This window comes from Lipophrys pholis (assembly GCF_963383615.2).
Source record: "Lipophrys pholis genome assembly, chromosome: 11".
Lineage (NCBI taxonomy): Eukaryota > Metazoa > Chordata > Actinopteri > Blenniiformes > Blenniidae > Lipophrys > Lipophrys pholis.
The window spans coordinates 31596188-31622148 of NC_137631.1; the positions used below are offsets into that span (position 1 = coordinate 31596188).

At 42.9% G+C, this 25961-nt stretch overlaps 1 protein-coding gene across 1 annotated transcript in view; it reads left to right on the forward strand.

The window, feature by feature from the left end:
* kif21a (kinesin family member 21A) overlaps window positions 1–24862 on the forward strand; it is a 144480-nt gene extending 119618 nt beyond the window's left edge. Inside the window, exons 26-34 of the mRNA XM_080475707.1 lie at window positions 2339–2523; window positions 3227–3346; window positions 4327–4463; window positions 4679–4853; window positions 8803–8967; window positions 13610–13727; window positions 23177–23347; window positions 24063–24262; window positions 24709–24862. Of these exons, the coding sequence (XP_080331833.1) occupies window positions 2339–2523; window positions 3227–3346; window positions 4327–4463; window positions 4679–4853; window positions 8803–8967; window positions 13610–13727; window positions 23177–23347; window positions 24063–24262; window positions 24709–24796 (1359 nt within the window). The 3' untranslated portion in view covers window positions 24797–24862. The remainder of the gene's footprint in view (window positions 1–2338; window positions 2524–3226; window positions 3347–4326; window positions 4464–4678; window positions 4854–8802; window positions 8968–13609; window positions 13728–23176; window positions 23348–24062; window positions 24263–24708) is intronic.
* The last annotated feature ends 1099 nt before the right edge of the window (window positions 24863–25961 follow it).

A 25961-nucleotide genomic window follows, 5' to 3' on the forward strand; every position in this document is an offset into this window, starting at 1 on the left:
GAGCAACAAGGCAAGGCTGCCCTCTTTTTCCCCTTCTATTCATCTGAGCTATTGAACCTCTAGCAATCTCGCTGCGTTTGAGGGTTTGAGGGTATCACTCGAGTTAGGAAAGTTCATAAACTTTCATTGCAAGCTGACAACCTTTTTTTAACACATGTCCAATGCAGCTGTGTCTCTCCCCATGGTTCTTGATATCTTTAACAAATCTGGGTATTACTCAGACTATAAACTACCTCTCTCCTCCCAGGCCAAATATATACCCCAGACTTTATTTCTATTTAAATATTTGGGAGTGTTTATCACTAATTCATTCATTCTTTTCTCGGGGTGTGAAATAGATTTTGACAGATTGAGTCCATTATCCCTACCTGGTCTAGTTAAAATGGTTTTTCTACCCAAGTTCTCAATGTATATCCCCACACTGATGAAAAAGTCATTTTTTAGATCATTCAATCTATGACCTTTTTAAATATCTTATTTTACACACACAAGTAGTAAAACATTTCATGCCACATTATAGTGTGTATACAGTAGAACCTCTGAGGAGCGGACCCGGTAAGAGCGGACACCCCGTACTGGGCGGACACGTCACTGTGCACAGACACATATTTCACTTTTAACACACCGTGATGAGGGGACAACCTGCCGAACGCAGAAAACAGACAGGTTTTCCTGGCAAATTTCAAGCTCAGCGACACTGAAATGGCCAAAATACTTGGGCTTCACCAGATTATTAGAATATTCAGGCCATGGGTGCTACACGATTGCATCCATACTACACTCTAGACTCACGTCCATGCGCGATCCATAACGTAGCGTAACGATCCCGAAAATATCTCCGCTTCTGCTGCCCGGCGGTCTCCACCTTTCCTAAAGTAGTTTGTGTTTCACTTCAGGAGTTCTGAGCTGTCTGGCTCTTTATTTTATTTAAATAGTGATTGTTCAGACGGGGAGACGGAGGATGTCCTCACACAAGCGTCCAGTAGCTCTGGCGCATGCGCAGTCGGTGCGCATGCATTCGACCACAGAGGGTCGGGGCCCAGCGCACAGGGTGGATGACCATTTTGACGTCACGCGTACTCTACGCACAAGAAAGTTTCACAATCCCCTAACAACAGAGAAAATAAGGCCCGTGGGCCAAAACCAACCTGCAAGAAGCTCCAATCTGGTCCCACAAACCCACCAAGCAAGGTGCTTATGTGGGATTTTTGCAAGTTTTATTTTGACATTTCATTGTATTTTTCACCAGAATGTTTCATTAAAATTGAATACATTGAGATTGTAATCATTTTCAGTACTAACTGTTTGATCGTGTAAAAATATCGACAATTTCATCATGTACACTGTGGCCACAACAAAGAAAAACTTTGAAGTGTAAATTTAAAGGTTATTATAGCAATTTATTACCAGTCTGGTCCACTCAAGATGAAACTAGACTGTATGTGCTCCCTGAAGTTAGTTAAATCTTATTTAATAATTTTTTTGTTTACATCTTATATACGTGTATATATGTATTTATATTGTATACATCTTTGTATTGGTTCAGTTATGTGCTTTAAAATAATCATTACATATTTGATGTTGGGTTCGTTCACTATCAACTGGTCCTACAATTTGTCCTCGTGACGGGTCCCTCTGAAGAGAGGACGCCTGTCTTCAGGGGACACTTGCCCTTGGACTTTAGGGCGTCCCTACATCACAGGTTTTACTGTAATTGTTTATGACAAATAAAGACTTGACTTGAAAGCTATTACTGTTCATAAAACTTTGAGCTTCTCCCTCAGTGGTTCCCTGAAAACATTCCAAAACACTTGGAGATCTTTGTTAGATCTTATTGAATCTTTGACATCTCTGCCTGAATTTTTTTAAGTAATATTTTTGATTTGACCCTTTTTTCCATTTGTATAGGATGGGACTATTGGATGGATAAAAAAGAGAAAAAGAAAACAGTTGTACCTTTCTTTGACTTTATTACATCGCTTACTGCTTGATTCAAATAAAGACAAAAATCCAAAAACTATGAAATATCACTGTATGGAGAGCAAGAAAGGAAAGAAGCTCAGTGTTGGTTCTCCTCTCCAGCAGTCTAAACTAGTCCTGAGTGGCCTGAATCAGCCTAAACTGTGATCATTATTAAATTACAAAGTGTAACTGTAAATCAGTGCAACAGATGGTTTTATATTCATAATAATAATACATGTAATTTATTTTATTCTCAACACTAAGTCTGGATTTTTGTTTTAAACAATTCTCTTTATCCTGATTATTTTTTAATTTCCATGTAAATCTTGAACTGTGAATCGACTTCATCACATACTGTACCTGTGTGCCCCTCCAGGCCCGTCGGAGGACCACCACTCAGATGGAGCTGCTGTACGCTCACAGTGACCCCCCCGCTGACGGGCCCCCTGCAGACTTGGCCTTGCTGCCTGTGGACCCTCTGGTGGACTCTGCAGACCCTGACCTGTCAGCCAGGGACTTCTCGGCTCTCTCTCCAGGCTTCTCCTCTAAAATGGGCAGCATGTAAGTCCAGGCAGCGGCTGACTAACACATTAACCATGGCTTCATCTCCTGCGCTTTCCTGAACCGGCCTCAGTTTGAATAACATCATGCACACACCAGCACCTTCTCCCTGCTTCTGAATGTCTCATTTCAGTCGTTCAGAAAAACTAACTGGCAGGCAGTGTTTCAGGCCACTGACTTTAAAGGTACAATATCTGGAATTGGCGTATTGCCATGTTTGTCCTACAAGGGTCGATGTGGCTCACAGTTTCAGTGGTGTTTCCTGTGTGACTCTCACTGCGCCTTCTGCAGGTACAAAGTGGTATTAGCACACTGACTCTGGGCTGCTCGTTGCTGGTTCGTTTCCTAACTCTTCTGCATTTCTCTGCAACTATCACATATTTTTCAATTATTTTGAAATGATTTCAACTTAAAATATATCATATTGTACCATTAAGTGAATACTTGTGCTACCCTTCTTCAGTATGATTAGAAAGATGTTTTTGGATGATTGTAGTTTAGCACAAACTTGCTCAGTGAACCTGGGCTCTGCCACCATCCAGCAGTGGGGGACTGATTCTCCAGGTAACTGAGCTCCTGTGTTTCCAGTGTTTTCTCTTGTCTTTATGTTGCTTTCTGCTTATTTTTTCTTTAGTTTTTTAATATAATTATGTGTGCTGTCTCTGTAACGTCTTTGGGTAACTTGGTTGAAACAACCATTCAGTTCTGGCTTTAGAACGTCGCCTGCCGTGGAGAGGCGAGTTCCCGAGCCTTCACCTCTCTCTCGCAGGAAAGCCTTTGACAAGGCAGCAGCCGACAGGGCAAAGATCAAGGAGATGAAACAGTAAGAGTTTGCTTGTCAGGCGCCGCAGCTGCTCTGCCCCAACATACCTCCCATTACTAATCTTCCTCCTCTGGGTGTCCTGCTTCCAGAAGCATGAGTGGCAGCGCGCTGGGTCCATGACCTTTGACCTGCCAAGTTGTACGCTGAATCTTAAGTCATGCTTCTCTCTCTTCTCACCTAATCTGAATCTTCTTGTGATAATGCTGACCCCCTGTGGCACCTGTGGTTTCTTACTCAAACTCAGTGTTCAACTTCAGCGAATCTGTTCTGCATTGCACTGACTGCGAACATCACGGTTCTTTTCTTCTCTTCTTCACGTCTGCGCTCTTCAACCACACTGAAAATAACACACTTATTCTCATGAGCTGTGGACATCCTGAGGTTCTGCAGAGGTGGAATAACTTCACTTCTGTTGACATGTTTCACTCACGATGGACGCTCAATGTGTGGATGCATGTGAGCCGTCTGATGCCCCGTTTAGACGACAACGAAAGCGAGTTCAACTACAAAACTTTCGTCATGTTTTGGGTCTCTGTATAATTGACAATGATGCTCGAAGCCACTGCAACTGTCACTTTTCGAACCAAAGGTGGACACCCACCCCCCCCACACAAATTTGTCTTCATGGTCAGTGATGGATCACACAAACAGCAATGCTACTGAAATATCTTCAGTCTTTAGAGGCTCATAATTGAGCGATCTCTCTCTCTTTTGCATATTTTAGCTGTCTCTGCTTTTGTTTCGTCTCTACAACAAAGTGGACTTTGTCTTCTGTTTTGATCTGAAGCATTGTGCTCATCAGCTGCAGATGGTGCATGTCTCTGTGTGATCTGTACCTTCCTCTGATTGGATCACTGCTACCCCTTTGATAATGTGTGTGTGTGTGTGTGTGTGTGTGTGTGTGTGTGTGTGTGTGTGTGTGTGTGTGTGTGTGTGTGTGTGTGTGTGTGTGTGTGTGTGTGTGTGTGTGTGTTTTCCAGGGGGATCATTAACCCGGTGCCATCAACTAAGAGCAGCCGCTCAGCACCACTGCAGTGTGTCCATGTGGCCGAGGGACACAGTAAGGCTGTTTTATGTGTGGACTGCACTGATGACCTTCTGTTTACCGGATCCAAAGGTGACCGCCTGCAGTCCTTTATCACATCATTGTCATGTAGTCAGTGGTGCTCATGTGTCTCTGCTACAGCTCGGCTCATTTGTTCTGGAAACGTGTGATACATGGTGCTGGCCTGGATTGATGAGTGAATTTCTACCAATGGTTGAAATTGTACTCCAATATTTGTAATGCTGTCCTTTAGTACTACAGTTCTGTTTCATGTGTGTTTCCTGCAGATCGAACCTGTAAGGTGTGGAATCTGGTGACAGGTCAGGAGATAATGTCCCTGGTCGGTCATCCCAACAACGTGGTGTCGGTCCGTTATAGCTCCAGTCTGGTGTTCACTGTCTCCACGTCCACCATCAAAGTCTGGGACATCCGCGACTCGGCCAAGTGCATCCGAACATTAACGTGAGAACTTTTCTTCTTCGTTAAAGCTTACTGGACACAGACTCTCCTGAGAGCTCCGGATCATGTTTGTGCACTGATGATTGTTACTCAGAAGGGCCTGCAGGCGACCATCTGCACAATTAATGATGCTTTTCTGTTTGTGTGTTTGTTTGTTTGTAAAGTTCAACACATGACAGTATGATGTCAAATCACAGGCAGTCCATTCCAAGCTAGAAACCGGAGGTTTGAAATGATAAAAATCTCAGATTAAAGTGTTAGTTACATCAGGGAACCTCACATTGGTTACGTCTCTGGAACTGTGAAAACTGAAGTGTGCGGATCTGCGGAGGGGATTTTTTGACTAATTTAAAGCTTCATATGTGTGCTCCAACACCAGCAAAGAAGATGTCCTTCATATGTGTTCACAGACTATAGTATTTGTATTTGAGCTCAGGACCATTCAAAGCTTTATACACAAGAAGACGATTTTAAAGCGGATGCTTTGACACACAGGGAGCCAGAGAGCATTCGTGGAAGAATCGTGGTGAAATCTTTGGTTGTGGCTCTAAATCAGTAGTTCTATGTCGCACTGTGATATCAGTTTAAGGACAGCAGTTGTCTTGGTCCTTGACCAAAGACTCCTGCCATACAATTCAGAGAGTGTCAGATATATGGGGTGCTAATGACTGCTGTTGCAACCTGCAACCTGTTTGTTATGTTTACATGGAGCCCGTTTTGTTGGAAACTGAAAGACCATAACAGTAAATGCATCAAAGACAAGTAGATGCTAACAAGTACTTCAAGGCAAGGCAAGGCAAGGCAAATGTATTTATAGGGCACAATTCAAACACAAGGCAATTCACAGTGCTTTACAAAGAAAAATAAATAAATTAAAGAAATACAGAATAAAATATATACATTAATGCTTTAGAAGAAATGAAAGAAATGCATTAAGACAAATAATGAAAAAAAAAGTACAATAAAAAGGTAAGAGATTTATTAGGATAAGTTTAATAAAGTAAATAAAATCAATTGTTTATTCTAAAGCCTGTGCAAATAAGAATGTTTTAAGTCCTGATTTAAAAGAAGTGAGTGTGTCAGCAGTCTTCAGGTGTTCAGGAAGTTTGTTCCACAGGTGGGGAGGTAGGAACTAAAAGCTGCTTCACCTTGTTTCTTCTGACTGTAGGAACAGTGAGTCAACCTCTTCCTGATGACCTCAGAGGTCTGGAGCTTTGATCTTCTACAAGTCAATCTGAGATGATTTAGGCCGAGACCCTTCAAAGCTTTCTAGAGCAGAAGGACCATTGTGAAGTCCTTTGATACACAGGCAGCCAGTGGAGAGGGTGGAGCAGGGGGGATGAGCTCCACCCTCAGTGTGTTGGTGAGGACTCTGTCTGCAGTGTTCTGGAAGAGCTGTAGTTGTCTGACAGAACACACCGTTATATAACCCAACCTACTGAAAATAAATGCATGAACAAGTTTCTCAGTTTCTCCTTTGATTCTTCAATATTGTTCAGATGGTAGTAAGTTAATTTTGTTATTGTCTTAATGTGGCTGTAGAATTTCAGGGTGGAGTCCAGAACTCCACCCAGATTTCTGCCTGATTTGATGTCCTAAGTGACCTGGAGTCAAGATGAGCACTGACCTTTAACCTTTCTTCTTTGGGGACAAAAACAATGAGCTGAGTTTTCTCTGGGTTGAGTTGTAAAAAGTGCTGACTCATCACTCCTTCATTTCATTTCTACATTTCCTCAGCCGGTATAAGAGGGCGTGGTCATTCACTGACACTGATATATAGAGCTGAGTGACGTCTGGTAACTATGATAAGAGGTGTTGTAATGTTCCATGATCTGAGCCAGTAGATGTGGATGTTAAATAAAAAGGGCCCAAGGATGGAGCCTTGAGGAATCCCAGTGACTTTAATTAGCCATTGACACAGAATAGTCGCGATCTTGCATGTACGATTTAAGCCAACTTAGTGCAGTGTCAGAAGTTCCAACCATTGTTCCAGTGGGTCCAGCAGGATGTTGTGTCCAACTGTGTCCAAAGCAGCACTAAGATCAAGTCAGAGTCAAAGTGAGACAGTGGACGTGTCCCTGCTCATGGAGACGTCCTCCAGCACTTTAATCCCAGTGTCTCAGTGCTCTGACCCCAATCCAGACTGGAAAACATTCAGCTCCTTGTTTTGAGCCAGAAAAGCAGGAAGTTGTGTAAAAAGCTCCTTTTCAATAATCTGACTTCAGAAAGCTTTGATCTGAGTTACTGATTCCTCAAGTATCCAGATTACTCTTTTTTAAAAGAGCTTTCAGAAGAGTTTTAGGAAAAACAGCGTCAGAAGAGAGCTGTGTACTCTGTGTACTCTGTGTAGTACCTCTGGAGTTGGACAGTGTAAAACATGTGTAAAGACTTTGTGTGCAGAGGGTGGAGAGGGTGGAGAGGGTGGAGGCTGCATGTTGTGGGTCTGAGCTGGAGAACAATGTGGGTTAGTGCTGCTCAGTCTAACAGGAGAACATCTGCCAGATTAGACAGAACATCTTTGGGTGGAGGCTCAGGGGTTCCAGTCGGAATGCCTGAGCTCCACCCACTGACGCTCATTTGATGGTGCAATAGGAGGGACATCATTCCAAGATGCATCTGAGAAAAGTTCAGGAGGTCCTGATGGTGAGGGACTGTCTGTTTCAGTCTGTCCACCACACTAAACCAAGTACCAGCATTAGTACTGTGTTTACTGAGAACCTCAGAGAAGAACCATCGTCTGGCCCTTTCTAATTCTAGCTTCTACATGCCAAGCCTTTCTTTGGACTTATTGTCTTTTCTGGGCCTTAACCAGTGTCTTCTTCCTCCATGGAGCTGTCCTCCTATCACACACTACTTTAGCTCTGACTGGCGCTGTGGGATCAATGATGGTTCTACCTTTAGAGCTGAAGTTCTCCACAAGGTTCTTGATAGAAGCTGCAGCAGAGCTGCATGCTAGAGAACATCTGGCTGAAGACACGCCGTGTCTTTTCATCAATGGGACCTTTTCTGATCAGCTCTGTTGTCCTTCTCCTGCTGTCAGCTGAGACGGAGACTTTAAATGAGACAAGGTCCTGGTCAGAAACACTCACGTCTTTCAACACAACCTCACAAATGTTTAGGCCTTTGGGAATAACTAAGTCTTGTCCAAGGGGTTGCTGGGTCCTGGACTGGGGCAGGGGGGGTTGCTGGGTCCTGGACTGGGGCCAGGGGGTTGCTGGGTCCTGGACTTTGTCCTGGACTGGGGGAGAGAGGTCCTTCTGGTTCCCTGGTTGATCTGGGCTAGAGGAACAGCGGAGAGGGGAGCGGTGGATCCTTAGTCTCTGTTAGCACCAGTGTCCTTGGTGGTTCTGGTCTTGCTCCTGGTGGAGGGTGTTATCCTGAGGCCATGACGTATGTTGGCGCCGAGCAGTCTAGGTCCAGTGATATTGGGATGAACCCCGTCCGGTTTGAAGTAGTCCTTACAGTTCCAGAACAGGTTGAAGGTTCCATGAACTTTATCCATTGGAGAAGCATGTTGAAGTCTCACGTGTTCCAGGCTGAGAGGCCAGAGGAAGGTTCCATTCCTTTTCCCAGGGTTGGAATGAAAACATGTTGGGGTTCCTTCAAGCTCCTTTTGCAAAATTGGCATCCAAAGTCGGCCTCTCTTTCTGAGTCCGTTTTCTCTTCCTTCTCCTTTTTTGCGATTTGTCTCCAAACACATAAATGCCACAACAGCAAAGCTCTTTTCATGTTCATGTTGAGGACGTGTCTGAATGTTCTTCCCTCAGAAATCCTTTAATTGCTGACATATTTTTCAGATGGTAGTAAGATTCTACTATTGTATTAATATGATTGTTAATATTATTACACCTGTAATTTCTGCCTTGGCTTGATGTCTTGAATGACATCGAGTGAAGATGAGCGCTGACCTTTAACCTTTCTTCTTTGGGGCTGAAAACAATTCCCGGTGCAGGTCCTCCGGTCAAGTGCAGGTGGGGGATGTGTGTCCCTCAAACAGCAGCCGGACCGTCACCATCCCTGCAGGAGAGAACCAGATCAATCAGATCTGTGTGAACCCGGGGGGCTTGGTGCTGTACGCTGCTGCAGGGAACTCGGTCAGAGTGTGGGACCTGAGGAGGTGAGCAAGAGATCCGTCACCCACTCGGTCTGGTTTTTACCAGAAACAAACAGCATGTCAGACACTTAACCTTTATATTTTATCAAGAATGCTGCTGGACTATCGTGGTCATGTTCAGAGTAGCATCAAGAGCTCCTGTCATGTAAATTAATAGATGTAATGAAGAGGTTGTTTTTAACTCATTCAGACCTCTCCAGTGTTAGACACACAGCGGCACGCTGCCTCAGTGGAGAGTTGGCTCACAGACCCGCTCAGACCCTCCAGCCTTTTAAAATCCACTCAGACACACATGAATTCTTTATAACAAAGTCCTGTCATGTTAACTGAGGGCCTGCCTTTATTTCTTAAAACTTTACCCCAACTATGAAACCAAATTAGACTAAGAGTGAACTGCAGCCTATCATACTCAAACTAAAGTTTCAGATATTCATAACCTGTCATAAATGTACTGAGAAGACTTTACTGGGCCGACATGAGTAAGCGCAGTATTTTACAAAGGAAGTCCTAATCAATGTTTGAATTGGGGTCTGAATGCAGCAAAGGGCAGCTTATTCATCCGTCTCCAACACATTTTTATAGTTCAAGCAGTGACATTGCTGCTGTTGACTCAAGCCTCCAGGCTCTGTGTACCTTTCGGCCATTCGATTTTTCCTTTTGATGTCAGACAACGGGAAACGGGAAACCGTCCGATTTTTATTTTCAGATTTGATATTGGTAGACAATAAACGGAAATCGGGTCAATTCCCGTTTCCTGTTATGTGTTTGTTTAACAAAATTCGGAAAATAAAATCCGAACGTAATTCTTTATTTCAAGATTGATTTACCGAAAAAACAGAAGTCGAGCCTCTTACTGGTTTGATGGGACAGTAAACAAGGGCACATTGCATTGCTGCCCACTTCCATCAGTCTGGGACTTTTGAACTCGCCCACCACTTGATTTAGATGTTTATCCGGCTGTTGCAGTTTGAATTTAATTCATAAAAATACACATGGTGCAAATAGATTGACTGGAGAGGGGGTAGGATTCAGGGCTGTAGGTCTCGAGTCCGGACTCGGACTCAATACGTTTTTTTGTCGTCTCGGACTTCTTGGTATTTGAATTTGTAAAATATTTTAATCGTCTCGATTGAGTCCAACTCTGTTTTTAAATTTGGGTTAAAGCTTGAATCTTTTTTTAATAATTTTTTGATTGACGCAAATCCACCACCACCGCAAGTCTCCACCTTCACACCAGTCCCAGACTGGCTCCGGTACTCGCCAGCTCCTCCGATTGCGGGACGGGCTAATAATGAAGCAGTTTTCCATTGTCATTATTTTCTCGCTTTTCATGGTGACATCATTGTAACTAACTTCACGTCCAGGTCTTGTTTGGCGTTCTGACCGCAGGCTGAGGTCCTCATGAGGCTGCACTGCTCTCCGCTACAAGACGTGCCAGTATTATTTTCTAACCCACAGAACTTCTTTATAATGAAGCCAGACTTTTGTTCATCAGCAACTAAAAATCAAACTACATACTACTTTTAATGGCTTCATGTGAAAGAGAACTTTAATCAGAGTGTTTACCTAGGTTACCATGGAAACGGCTGCAGAGCAGCGTTCTATCATTCTACACCTCCATTCCTCCATGTTGAAGCTTTTGATTCAGAAACGTCCAGAAATAAAGTGAAAGGAGCAGAAAGTCACTATGGAATGTTGGAATGGTGAAAATAAGACCCAAACTCATACACATGTTATTATTGTCCCTCTATGTCCACTCTGGAGCTCCGGACTAGAACAAGACGGACGTGAACAAACACCAATAGAGAGACGAAGAGACGTAATGTCTTCTGGCTCTTTGGTGCATCAGAGGTTCAGGTCCGACTAGATGGAGCGACCCGGACTAAACCCATGAATCCAGTCCGTCTCCTGGTTCCTGTTTGAGCACCGTCAGCACTACAGTGGTGAAATTAGTGATGTATCACGTTTTGGAGTGACGCAGTGACGAGACTCTCACTGGCTCCGTTAACAGTGGAAAAAGAACCGGTTCTTTGGTGGTGCTCATTTAAGAACTGAACTAGAACCTGAACTAGAACCTGGTTCTATTTGGTGGAAAAGCCCTTTAAGAAGAGTTGAGTATAATAAAATTTCTCTAATTTTGTGGTCTTGAAAATGTAATTTTTTCTGTCATAAGGATTACTCTTGATCTCATCTGGACTTGGACTTGGGACTCAGACCTTGTGACTTGGACTCGACAAGCCCGACTTGTCTTGAACTCGATAGAGGTGGACTTGACTACAGCCCTGTTAGGATTTAATAAGCGTACCTCCTACTCCTTTTCAAACACGTTAACTTTCTATTGCATTGTATGGTTTTTTCTTCTTTTATGTTCGAAATTAAATAAAAAAAGAATCATCCTACTGTTATAGTTTGTTGTTAATAAAAATAATGTTCATAGATGTTGTCCATCTCTCTTGCAACTTACTGTTTAATTGATCTAACAAAAATAAATGCAATGTTATTTGAAATTATATTTATATCCCAGGTGTTGGTTGAATATGTTTTTGATTGCTTTCTTAATTCATGAACAAACCTTGTCTTAATATTGTGCCGTGAAAAGGAAGGAAGACAGAAATCCAACCTTTTTTCAATTAACTTTATTGAGAGAACTATTTGTCTTATTATGAATTAAAATTGTGTTAAAATCACATGATGCACTTTTTTTCTTTGCTTTTTCATCTACTATTCTATTCTATTCTACTGCTGAGACGGATAAGGTATTGCAGAGCATCCAGAAAGGGCGTAGGGTCGGCACTCGGTGGCATTTCAGGACTCAAACTGGCTGATGCCAACGCTGGTGACCTGGCATGCCAGGGCTGAGACACGCCATCTTGCAGACCTCTCGATTCTGCAGATGTGTCAGACAGACCTTTATTTTGTAGTTGACCTGGTTATTTACCGACAAAGTTGTCAGGAGAATTCCCTAATAAAATAGACAGAATACACAGGAATCAGACTGAGAATCATTTAAAAAGTTTAAGACAATTTTATTACATTATTCTTCCAAGAAAAGGCAATGTCACAGTACAACCTCTGCATGATTGTCCAGGAGTTTGTCTATGAAGTCAGACCGCGCCTTCTTAAAGAATGAGGTGTTTTGAGAAATATCCATGTGTTTGATGCACTGTAGACTCTGAAGGTTACCACAAGTAACACAGAGGTTCTAAAAGTGCTGACACAGGTCATCCTTGAAACTCAGACTGCAAAATTAAACATCATTCTTCACGAGACAAAAACAAATTTTCTCTAACAAAAGTCATGTATACATGACTATAACATTTTGTTGGAGCTCAGTTTAATCGAAATGCAATTTTAATTCAACAAATGTATTGCTTCACAGTAGGCACTTCCCAAATCCTTTCAATGTGATGGTTCTAAAATTAAAGAAAAAAACTGATTTGCATATCACAAATAAACTGAGTGCATGTAAACGACAACAAAAATTGAGAATGAATGATAAAGTAAAACATTAAAACTTTAACAATATCATTCCAGCAAAGAAACATTGAAATGTAATGATCAGATCATGTCAATTTCACAATGTACCTTTCAGAAAAAGAACAGCCACAGAGAACACCTCCCAGTGTCAATGGTGTCCGCAGAGTGCTGGCCTTTCTGTGTTCAATCAGTCCCCAGATAGTTTCTCCTGCAGGACCAGGCTCAGGTGAAACTCTGTCCCACAGTCTGCTGCAAGCTGTTGCTCTTCAGCAGTGGCAAAAATCCAAAACAATATGAGGTGTACATATGCTCACATATTTGTGTTTAGGGACAAAAAGTATTGCTCACTTTTCACAACATGTTGACATAAAATCTCAATATAATAATCTGTCTTTCTGTTTGAACAAAACTATTTTGGAATTACATACAACATGTATCAGCATACCTGTACACCGCCTTATATATTTTGGGGTTGTTTTTTATTTAAATCTGTCAGAGCAAACTACATTTTCAATAGTTCAAGTAACACATAAATCAGTAAGATGATGAAAATGACACAACTGCATACAGAGCTGCATCAGGTTGTTAATAGTAATAATATCAAAAAGAAGAAAAACACAAATAATAAATGTTTGTTTTTTTGTATTTATATTGTGAACCATAACCAATATACAAAACGATGTCATTAGTCTTTTTATATTGTGTAAATATTATAGTGTAACTACAAAGTAACCCTACTGATACTAAGTACATTTGTAGCCTCACATTTGTCATTATCATCTTTTTAATATGCATTTTTCTCCCGTAGCGTATTTTCAAAGGGGTTTGACTTCCATGTTTTCTGACAAATCAAGCTTGAAATAAAGAATTACGGTCGTAATTCATTTCAGAATTTTACTAAACAAATGCATAACAGGAAACAGGAAACGACCCAAGTTCTGTTTTTTGATTTCTAATTTCAAAACGAAAAATGGGAGATCCACCATCTCCCGTTTTTTGTCTACCAATAACAAATCGGAAAACCAAAATCGGATGGTTTCCCGTTTTCCGCCATCAAAAGGAAAATCAAATGGCTGAAAGGTACACAGACCCTGCAGCCTGTCAACAGAGTCAGTTTGAAACTAGAATGACACGTTTAATAATCAGGTTTATTTTTAATTTCCTTCAGGTTTGCTTGCACTGGGAAACTGACTGGTCATCTCGGTCCTGTCATGTGTCTGACTGTGGATCAGTCTGGAAACAACCAAGACCTGGTAATCACCGGCTCCAAGGACCACTACATCAAGGTGCATCTGGATATTTAGCCTTCAAATATGTACAAACACGTTCAGAATGACAGATGTTGGGATTTATGGTTGGGTATTCGAGTTAAATTACTGTAAGTAATAGATTACTGAAAGTAATAAATCAGTAATAAGTAAAAAAAAAAAAAAAAAGAAAGAAAGTAATAAATCACTGGACGTAATTTATGAAAAATATAATTATTAAGAGAAGTCAATGGTCATTTACTCATTAACAACTCCTAAAGTAATTGAGTAATTACTTAACAGTTTATTGATTGATTCATTAATAAAAATAATTTATTAATGAAAAATTATTAATTTGCATAAATTTGTTGTTTATCTATGGGGGGGGGGGGGGGGGGGGGGGACCACCAGATGAACTGGATCTATTGATTAGTGACCATAGTCACTCATGTACCGCTGGATTAGATCTATTGATTAGTGACCATAGTCACTCATGTACTGCTGGATTAGATCTATTGATTAGTGACCATAGTCACTCATGTACCGCTGGATTAGATCTATTGATTAGTGACCGTAGTCACTCATGTACTGCTGGACTAGATGTATTGATTAGTGACCATAGTCACTCATGTACCGCTGGATTAGATCTATTGATTAGTGACCATAGTCACTCATGTACTGCTGGGTTAGATCTATTGATTAGTGACCATAGTCACTCATGTACTGCTGGACTATATCAGTGGATTCCCAGTGTCGGTGTTTACTGCCTTACTACCTCTGTGTTCTTGTGGACTGAGGACCTTGTTGAGGACTCCTCCCACTATCAGTGTTTGGTCAGAGTGTGTTGAGAGGGTGAAGAAGTTGTGATAGAAGGAGGGTCATCAACATTTGGGCCGTAGATGTTTGTGATCCACATCTCTATGTTCTGAAGAGAGATGATGAGAATTATAAATCTTCCCTCTGGATCTGTGATTGTGTCTTTACAAGACAATTATATTTTATTGATGATTAATGTAGCTCCGCCTCTCTGCTGGGAGTTCTACCAAGCTGAGTGTGTGTGAGGGAACTGTGGTGATATCAGTCAGTGATGTCCTGTGGTAGGTGTGTGTGTCTCTGGTAACAAGACAATGTCTCTTGAAATAAGACAATGTCTCTGGTAACAAGACAATGTCTCTTGTAACAAGACAATGTCTCTTGAAATAAGACAATGTCTCTGGTAACAAGACAATGTCTCTGGTAATAAGACAATGTCTCTTGTAACAAGACAATGTCTCTGGTAATAAGACAATGTCTCTTGTAACAAGACAATGTCTCTGGTAATAAGACAATGTCTCTTGTAACAAGACAATGTCTCTGGTAATAAGACAATGTCTCTTGTAACAAGACAGTGTCTCTGGTAATAAGACAATGTCTCTTGAAAGAAGACAGTGTCTCTGGTAATAAGACAATGTCTCTTGTAACAAGACAATGTCTCTGGTAATAAGACAATGTCTCTTGTAACAAGACAATGTCTCTGGTAATAAGACAATGTCTCTTGTAACAAGACAATGTCTCTTGTAATAAGACAATGTCTCTTGTAACAAGACAATGTCTCTGGTAATAAGACAATGTCTGCCTGGAGTTTGTTTAAGGGTTCAAAAACTTTGTCTTATTTGCGTGTCCATTCCTCGTACATTCCAGGTGACAAACCTGAACCTGATCCTAGTTACACTCATCTTGTGTGTGTGTGTGTGTGTGTGTGTGTGTGTGTGTGTGTGTGTGTGTGTGTGTGTGTGTGTGTGTGTGTGTGTGTGTGTGTGTGTGTGTGTGTGTGTGTGTGTGTGTGTGTGTGTGTGTGCATGCGTGCATGCGTGCGTGTGTTTGTAGGATCCCTAATTCTGACTGGCTATTCAAACAGAGTGTGTGTCTGCCAATATATGAGTGTGTGATATGGTGACAGCTGATTGTGATGTGGAGGTTTTAATGTTGTGAAAACAGTGGAAATGTTTGTTATTAAAATGAGGGAGGGGGTGTGGAAAGAAAAAGAAAAAGTGAGAAACCAAAAACAGAAAAAGAACCAATTCAAACCCAGAGGGGACGTTTAGCGGAGACGTACTGAGTGCCTTTTTTATTTCTGTTTACATCCCAGCGCTGATGGTGCAAGTCCAAGATAATTATTACTATAACAATATAGTAAACATCGTGTACATTAATGATGTAATATTAATTAGCTTCGCTTTAATAGAGGTTGTTCATGATGTTTACTGATGTTACTGTTAAATACTTACCTGGACCTGAGTAAACCTGTGATGTGTGTTAGAGTGGTTATACTCAGTGTGTGAGGACCATCAGTAGAACCAGGGGGGGACGGCGGGGTCCTGGAACAGCTGGCCGTTGACATAGAGCCTGTCCACTGTGAGGACGGCTCGGGATCCCTCAGCGATGAGCGGCGGCGGTCCAGGATGTCCTTCAGGAACTGCTCTCTGACGCTGAAGTCCGTCCCTCGCAGTTCCCTGCCGCGGCTCTTCACCTGCTCTTTCTGTTTGAAATGATCAAACATGGAGACGATGGGCCGCGGGCGCTGGTTGTCCTGTCGTCTTGCTCCCAGGCGGTGGACGCGGGCGCTGGTTGTCCTGTCGTCTTGCTCCCAGGCGGTGGACGCGGGCGCTGGTTGTCCTGTCGTCTTGCTCCCAGGCGGTGGACGCGGGCAAAGGTGATCTTGCTCACGGTGTCTGCAGGCAGCTTCAGGCTCACCTGCAAGAAGTCCCACAGCGATGTCTCGGCTTCCTCCTCCGTCCGTTCGGGCAGTCCCACGAAGACGAGGTTGTCCCGCATGCTCCGACTCTGGAGATGGAGGATGAACTCCTTCCTCTTCTTGTTCTCCTCTAGACTACCTGAACTTCTGCGCAGATGTGGTCTCCCCTGTTAAGACTGTCCACTGGTACCCGAACAACAAGCCATGGGTAACACGGGAAGTCAAAGCTGTCCTCAACAAGAAGAAGGCTGTCTTCAGGAGCAAAGACAGGGACGCCATGAAGGCAGCACAAAGGGAGGTGAAACACTGTGTGAGGGAAGCTAAGGACAGCTATAGGATAAAGGTGGAGCAGAAACTGAGGGAGAACAACATGAGGGAGGTCTGGGAAGGTGTGAGGACCATCACAGGCCACAACAGCAAGACCAGAGTTGAGGGGGGGACAATGGAGAGGGCGAACGAACTGAATGACTTCTTCAACAGGTTCAGCCAGTCCATACCCCCCCGACCCCACCCTCACTGCCGCCACCTCCCCTTCTCCCAACAACACATCTCCCCCCAGACACCTCAACACCCTCAGAAAACTGAAGACCTGCGCTACAGAACTGGGGGAACCGCTTCAACGGGTCTCCTGCAGCTAGGGAGAGTGCCCACCCTCTGGAAGACATCCTGCATCGTTCCGGTGCCTAAAAAGAAGCGTCCCAGCAAGCTGAACGACGACCAACCGGTGGCACTCTCATCACACCTCATGAAGACGTTGGAGCGGATCTTCCTCAGCCTCCTCAGACCCCAGGTGCAACATGCCCAGGTCTGCCTGCAGTTCGCCTACCAGCCAGATGTTGGTGTGGAGGATGCCATCCTCTACCTTCTACATTCAGTGTAAACGAGAGGTATGAGGGGCATGAATAGTCCACTGGACTCCTGTCAGCTGTTTAGGAGTCTGATAGAGGGAAAGAAAGAGTTCTTGAGTCTGGTGGTCTCAAATTCACTCTTGTGTCCCTCCGGCCTGAGGGTAGAAGTGTGAGCAGTCTGGGTTGGGGGTGAGGGGGTCCTTGATGATGGCGGTAGCTCTCCTGGGGACTCTGCGCTTGTGGAGTCCTAGTGATTTTTGCAAAGAGGGCAGTGGAGTCCTGGTGATATCTGCAGAGAGGGCCGTGGAGTCCTGGTGATCTCTGCAGAGAGGGCTGTGGAGTCCTGGTGATCTCTGCAGAGAGGGCTGTGGAGTCCTGGTGATCTCTGCAGAGAGGGCCGTGGAGTCCTGGTGATCTCTGCAGAGAGGGCCGTGGAGTCCTGGTGATCTCTGCAGAGAGGGCCGTGGAGTCCTGGTGATCTTTGCAGCAGTCTTCACCACGCTCTGCAGGTGTTTGCGGTCCATGACAGTGGTGCTGCTGTACCACACGGCAAGTGACTCTTTCTATGATGAACTTATTAGTATCTTAAAAATGCAACAACAAAGAGGTCATTCTCATGGGTGACTTCAACCTTAACTGGGAAGACAAGGGGAAAAGGAAAAAAACTTAAAGCCATCACTGATAAATATACTCTAGACTGGAGCAACTTGTTAGTGGCCCAACCAGGATTGCTAAAAACTCTACAACACAAATTGATCTGATGTTTGACAACAAATGAAAGAATAACAAATAAAAAACCTTTTAACTGGCTTGTCAGATCATAATTTAACTCTGATTGCAAGAAATTAACTAAAATGAGTTTCAAAAACCGGTCATATCAAAATAATTACGTCTATTGTGCACCAGTATCTCAAATTGCCATGGTTTAACAATAATCCATGGCAACAAATGAAAAAGAGGGACGCACCCCTAAAAAAGGCTACAAAAACTGAACAAGATGCAGATTGGCTGATGTATAAAAGCTGTAGGAATATAGTTCGTAAAGAAATTAAAATATCTAAATAAGTTTTACAAAAACACACCCTGATGTTTTGGCTGCTCCCATTACCCATTTAGATAATCATAATCTCTCGATCACCTGCAGTGTTTCCCCTCAAACTGGAAACAGGCCGTAGTTACCCCAATTTATAAATCTGGAGACCCCCATGACATTGCTAAAGATAGGCCTATTCTCTCTGTTATTTCAAAAATTGCAGAGAAAATGGTATCTGAACGAATTACTACCCATTTGAATGCACTTATTAATGGCTGCACCTACTACAGTTTGGCTTCAGGAAAGCCTACTCCACTGAAACTGCCAACTTACAACTAGTTGAGCAAATTAGATCGGATAAAGGAGGAGTGGTCAGTGCAGTCTTTCTGGACATACTTAAGGCCTTTGATTTACTTAACCATAATATCCTTGTTTCTAAACTTTTACATTTTCAGCTTTCTGGTAAAACACGAGCTTGGATGACTCATACTTGTCCAGAAGGACACCGTGTGTCAAAGTGAAAGACGTCTGCTCGAGCTATGTGGGATGCCCAATGGGCGTGCCCCAGCGGTCTGTGTTAGGCCCCTTACTCTTCAGCCTCTATATAAACCATCTACCACAACATTGCCAGGGTGTACAATTACAACTTTATGCTGATGATACAATTCTGTATACTGATGCTAAAAACAGTCACCTGGCAGCTGATAAACTAACAAGAGCATTAGTGTCTGTGGCTGAAAGGCTCAATCAGTCTTGCCTGAGCTTGAACATAAAAAACCAAAAGCCATGTTCTTCTCCAAAACCAATGTCACCACCCCAACTTCAGATATTTTCTTTGAGGGCCAAAAGATAAACACTGTCTGAATTTAAATATCTAGGGGTAACATTAGATTCCCATTTAAATTTCAAAGCACATATTAAGAGCATGACAAAAACTATCCGATATAACTTGATTAACGTCAGATATATTAAATCTTGTCTTTCTTTGGAAGCAGCCAGGACATTTATGCACGCTCTAATTTTCTCCCACTTGTCCTACTGTATAACCTGTCGAGGACAAGCTGGAGAAACTGCATTAGACCACTTGAGTCAGTGTATAAACAAGCCTTAAAGATCTCTGATAAAAAAAAAAAACCTTTCATGCACCACCATTGTAACATCTTGGATAAATACAACTTTCAAAGTTTTGAGAATTTTAGAGTCTTCTCAAAGGTATGCCTGATTTTAAAGATTTTAAATGGCTCCTGGCTGTTTACAAAATCTTGTCTACCAGCGCTCTATAAACTCCATAAGATCAACCAGAGTTGCTTCTTTGCATGACTGCACTCTACCATTCTGCTGTTCCACTTTTGGACAATCAGCTTGCTTCCAACACTATAAGGACGTGTTCCACCATCAAGGGCTTTAAAACCGAGATTAAGAAACATCTGAAAAGCAGCCAGCACTACACTCAATGATCAACGCAATATTTTCTTTGGTCCAGCATTGGCCTTATTTTGGTATTTTTAATGTTGTCTTGTCTGGTTGATGTGGGGGGTGGGCAGTGATAAATCAGGATCATTTTATTTTTTAGTGTTATCTCATGTCTTGGTATGTGTTTCTGTGTGTTAAACATTGTCCTGTGAATGCCTTTGTTATGTATGGTTTGTCTTTTATTTGCCACGGGACTGCAGATCTGAATTAGCCTCCGGCTAAATCTGGTACAATGCATCAAATGGCAACATTTATGTTTAAATTGTACATGGTCCTTTTGAAATAAATAAATTAATGAAAAACATTATGCAGCTGGTCAAGATGGGCTCAACAATGCAGCTGTAGAAGTTGCGGAGGATCTTTGGGGACATGTCAAATTTCCTCAGCCTCCTCAGGAAGTCCAGCCGCTGTTGAGTTCTTTCACCAGCTGTGTGGTGCTGAGCATCCAGGTGAGGTCCTCACTGATGTGGACCCCAAGATATTTGAAGCTGCTCACCCTTTCCACTTCCAGCTCCCGGATAGACAGAGGGCCCTTCTCCTTACTCATGTCTACTATCAGTTCCTTCGTCTTGTCTGTGTTGAGGGTGAGGTTGTTGTATGTACACCTCCCTCCTGTAGGCTGCTTTGTCTTCGCCAGTGACACGTCCTATCATTGCAGTGTCATCCACAAATTTCAAGATGGTGTTCTCCTTATGGGAGGCGACACAGTCGTGGGTGAACAGGATGTAGAGGATGGGGCTGAGGACACAACCCTGAGGAGTGCCAATAACATGCCCTGAAATCAGGAATTGTCGCCCCCTCTTGGAGAGAGGCAACCAAAACAGTAATTCATAAAGGCAAAGGCAAAGAAGAAATGTGAATCGTATCGATCTATATCACTCCTGAACATTTTAACGGCTATCTTAGCTAGAAGGGTCAACAAAGTTATCACCCAAATTATTCATCCGGATCAGACTGGATTCATTACAGAAAGATATTACGGAGACAACTTAGAGACGATTGTTAAATATAATGACACACCAAAAAATCAAAGCAGTAGAATCCATGGTATTATCCCTCAATGCCCAAAAAGCATTTGATCGGGTGTTTGGGAAATTCTTATTTCAAGTACTGAAACAGTTTAAATTTGAACCTAATTTCATCAAATGGTTTCAGACCCTAAACTCAAACCCACAAGCTGCAGTCAAGGCAAATGGTTTTCTATCAAACCGATTTGACTTTCAACGATGATATAGAGAGGGCTGCCCCCTCTCACCCTTACTGTTTAACGTGTATTGAACCAGTGGCACAACTAATTAGAAATAACCGGAATATAAAAGGATTAACAATAACTAGAGACCAGCCCAAACTGTCTCTATATGTGGACGATGTTCTACTATACCTCACTGAACCTGTGACAACAATCCCGTACCTAAAAAGACTTATCTCCACATATGGATATTATTCAGGCAATGAAGTAAACATAGACAGAATTGTGGCTTGACGATTGAAGAGTCTCTCAAACAACCAAACTCCTATGTGAATTCAAATAGCTGAAAGAAGGCATTAAATACCGGGGTATTCAAATCCAGCCACTACTGAAAAAAACTGTAGAATGTCAACTACAAATGTTTAATTTACAAATTTGCCCGAGACCTCAAACAATGGTCAACACTCCCACCATCACTGCAAGGCTGCATTGAAAGTGTCCGCATTTGATAAATTGGACAAGCTCATCTCAAAATTCATATGGCAAGGAAGACAGCCCAGAGTTCGACTAAAATCACTACAATTATCCAAACTATCTGGCAGGCTCAATCTTCCAAATCTTAAATATTATTTCTGCGCTGCACAACTGAAACCTAATTGGCTCATTGGCTTGACATTGAAAAAAGCCTCTGCAGTCTCCCACTGCAGGTCCTGGTCTTTGGAGATACACCACTAAAGGAAACTCAAATGAGCAGCTGGACTGAACCCACTTCAAAAATATTGAAAGAAATGTAAATATCATTCGGGTTGCTTTAAGAAATATCAGCTCTAACTACCATTGGATATATCAAAGACTTCAAACCTTTCCATTTCAATGCAGGTATCAAAAAATGGGCCAAATTTCGGACCACCAACGTACACAAACGTCACAAAAATGACAACTTCAAATCATTTACACAATTCAGAGAGGAATTCAATCTCCCCAAAACAGATTTCTTTAGATACCTGCAATTATGATCCTTCCTCATGAAACACAAAGAATGGAATAAAGTGATTACAACCACCCCAATTAAGGAATTTTTAATAAAAATGCAGTCAAGAGATAAGAATTCAAAAATCATCGACCATATCTATCATCTATTTATACATATGAAACCTAATGACACGGAAAAGACAATGGGAAGTAGAAACCAACACGAACATACAACAAGAGGAATGGGAAGAAATGCCTGTCAAAGCCCATAAAGTAAGTAACTCCAAAATATGGAGAGAATTATTAAATTATTGTATTATTAAATGTTTCTGCACAGCTGAACTGATGGCACTTGCTGGAGAAACTGTAGCATGGAGATCGGGAATCACACTCATATATTCTGGACCTGTCCTAAATTACAACTATTTTGGGAAAAAATCTTTTAGGCATTAAGAGCAATATTTCAACAAAAATATTACAAAAGATCCAAAAGTGGCAGTACTAATAACGGGTATTAATAATAGAGCTCAGAAATATCTTTTACAAATTCTGACTACAGCAGCGGTCATTTGTATCACAATTAAATGGCAAAAACTGGAGCCACCAACATACAATATGTGGATCGAGAAAGTCTGAGAAGTCTTCCAAATGGAACAAATAACATCTTTAAGGCTACAAAAAGAAGCTTTTGTTAAAAGATGGAGACCAATTTTGCGGCTGTGGCAGTTTTTGCGGCAATTTTCTCGGGTTGTTTCTGTGCGTTCAGGACTAAACTCAGTTCTCTCTCTGTCTCTGTCTCTGTCTCTGTCTCTGTCTCTCTCTCTGTCTCTCTCTCTCTCTCTCTCTCTCTCTGTCTCTGTCTCTCTCTCTCTCTCTGTCTCTCTCTCTCTCTCTCTCTCTCTCTCTCTCTCTCTCTCTCTGTCTCTCTCTCTCTCTCTCTCTCTCTCTCTGTCTCTCTCTCTCTCTCTCTCTCTGTCTCTCTCTCTCTCTCTCTCTCTCTCTCTCTCTCTCTCTCTGTCTCTCTCTCTCTCTCTCTCTCTCTGTCTCTCTCTCTCTCTCTCTCTGTCTCTCTCTCTCTCTCTCTCTCTCTCTCTCTCTCTCTCTCTCTCTCTCTCTGTCTCTCTCTCTCTCTCTCTCTCTGTCTCTCTCTCTCTGTCTCTGTCTCTGTCTCTCTCTCTCTCTCTCTCTCTCTCTCTCTCTCTCTCTCTCTCTCTCTCTCTCTCTCTACCTCCCCTGTAGCTCTTCGATGTAACTGAAGGTTCTGTCGGCAGCGTCAGCCCTTCACACAACTTTGAGCCTCCACATTACGATGGCATCGAGGCGTTGGTGATCCAGGGGGACATGTTTTTCAGTGGCTCCCGAGACAACGGAATCAAGAAGTGGAACCTGGACCGCAAAGACCTCCTGCAGGTGTGTGTGTGTGTGTGTGTGTGTGTGTGTGTGTGTGTGTGTGTGTGTGTGTGTGTGTGTGTGTGTGTGTGTGTGTGTGTGTGTGTGTGTGTGTGTGTGTGTGCAGTTGTACTGTCAGATATCCTGCGGGGAGGAGGAGGGAGAGATACAGAAAGAGAAGAGAGAGATGTGCTGGTGACACATCACTGTATGTCAGAACCTCTGTGTCTGTCCTCCAGCAGTCTAAACCTCTGGAAGCTTCACCAGAAAATGGTCCAGGGTGTCTTGAAGCAGCTCTAGCTGTAAAGCCTAATCTTCAAACGAGACTTTGTCAGCATCCTTAAATGAAACTGGGAGCTGGGCCTACATGAGAGGACACATCATTTTGAATGGATTGAAAACTTTTTAAGCAGTTATTCAGACAACCTGATATGCTGATAACTCCTGATAACTCCATAGAGTTACAATAGTCTATTCTGGAATCAACAAATGCATGGATTTGTTTTTCAGCGTCACTCTGAGTCAACATGTTCCAGATTTTAGAAATATCACGCAGGTGAAAAAAGGCAGTTCTACAGATTTGTTCAATGTGGGAGCCGAAGGATCAGTCCTGGTCAGTAGTACTCCCAGATCCTGATCGTGCTACTGGAGGTCAAAGTGTTACTATCAATGTCCGTAGATGTTTACATCATTTCTCTCTCAGTTGTTTTCTAAAATATGTTATCTGATCAATCAGCAAGTCCCCAATGCCCACCGGGACTGGGTCTGTGCTCTGGGTGTGGTGCCTGGCTCTCCGGCGCTGCTGAGCGGCTGCAGAGGAGGGGTGCTCAAGCTGTGGCACACTGACTCGTTGGGGAGTCTTGGAGAGCTGAAGGGTCACGAGAGTCCCATCAATAGCATTTCAGCCAACAGCAGCCATCTTTTCACCGCTTCCGAGTGAGTCTCACACACTTTCATGTCTGTTAATCTGTTGTGTTTGTGATGTAGTTCTGCTGGTAGAGGTCCACAATTCACGACTGAAAACCTGCAGTTTGCTCCAAATCTGGACCTACATGCTCATTTCTACACTTGAATACTATATAATTCAGTCGACAGTGTCTATACTTTGTTGCTGTTCTTCATGATATGAAGTCATCCTCACTGGTAAATAACCATGCAAATAGTGTGTTTAAATGTGTGTAACAATGTGTGTAACTGGGTGTAACTGTATGTGTAACATATAGATAGTCACAGTGTTTAACTTGTTAAACACTGTGACTGATGACGTCATCACTGATGATGATGATGATGATGATGATGATGATGATGATGATGATGATGATGATGATGATGATGATGATGATGATGATGATGATGCCTCTGTTGTGTTCTTCTGTCTGCAGTGACCGGACAGTGAAGATCTGGCGAGCTCGTGGCGGGCTGGATGGCACCTTCGAGACGGACAATGTGGACGAGGTGTCCATTAACTGAAGTCTACCCATGATGCTGCTACCCCTGCACTTTGACCCATAACACACACACACACACACACACATAGGGATGAGGTCGATCCGATCGAGCATTGGTATCGGGTTCCGATACCAACGTAATTCACTGATCGGAAATTTCTGATCAAACCTGCGGTAATTTCTGATCCATGATCCTGGTCTGATCCATGATCCTGGTCTGCTTCATGATCCTGGTCTGCTTCATGATCCTGGTCTGATCCATGATCCTGGTCTGCTTCATGGTGCTGAAATGATCCATGATCCTGGTCTGCTTCATGATCCTGGTCTGCTCCATGATCCTGGTCTGATCCATGATCCTGGTCTGCTTCATGGTGCTGAAATGATCCATGATCCTGGTCTGCTTCATGATCCTGGTCTGCTTCATGATCCTGGTCTGATCCATGATCCTGGTCTGATCCATGATCCTGGTCTGCTTCATGATCCTGGTCTGATCCATGATCCTGGTCTGATCCATGATCCTGGTCTGCTTCATGGTGCTGAAATGATCCCCAGTGTTTCCCTGCTGCTGCTCTGCTCGCTGGCTGCAAACTGTGGACTGGATTTCCTGAAGGGAGGCGGGTCTCAATGAGACCAGGAGGAATGAGGCAGGAAATCCAGTCCACAGTTTGCAGCCAGCGAGCAGGCTAGGGAAGTAGCACTGTGCTATCCAACTTTTCATGGCAACATGTTGCTGTTTGGAGGGATTTTAGTCTCAAAACACCACAAAGCAACACAGCAATGTGGATGTTAGCAAAGCAACACAGCAACCTGGATGTTAGCAAAGCAACACAGCAACGTGGATGTTTGTAAAGCCGTAGTATAGCGAGGCGGCCTCTCTGCAGCCAGGCATCACCGTTTTAAAAGGCCAGCTTATCGAGGAGGACAGCACTGACAGCAGCACCTCAGCAGTCAGCAGGCGATTCACACCTCCATGAAGCTGCGTCCTACTCCACGCTAAACACCCTGAAAATAGTCCCGATGGTTGGAGCTGCGTTAGAGCTGGAAACATTGTGTTGCTGCTGCCTTGCTCAAGGGTTTCCCCAGAGATTAATAAAGTCATTCTGAGGTTCTAAAGATAGAACTAGTTTATTATGAGATGATGACGTCACACAGACCCCCACATTGTCCACATGGAACAAAAATACTTA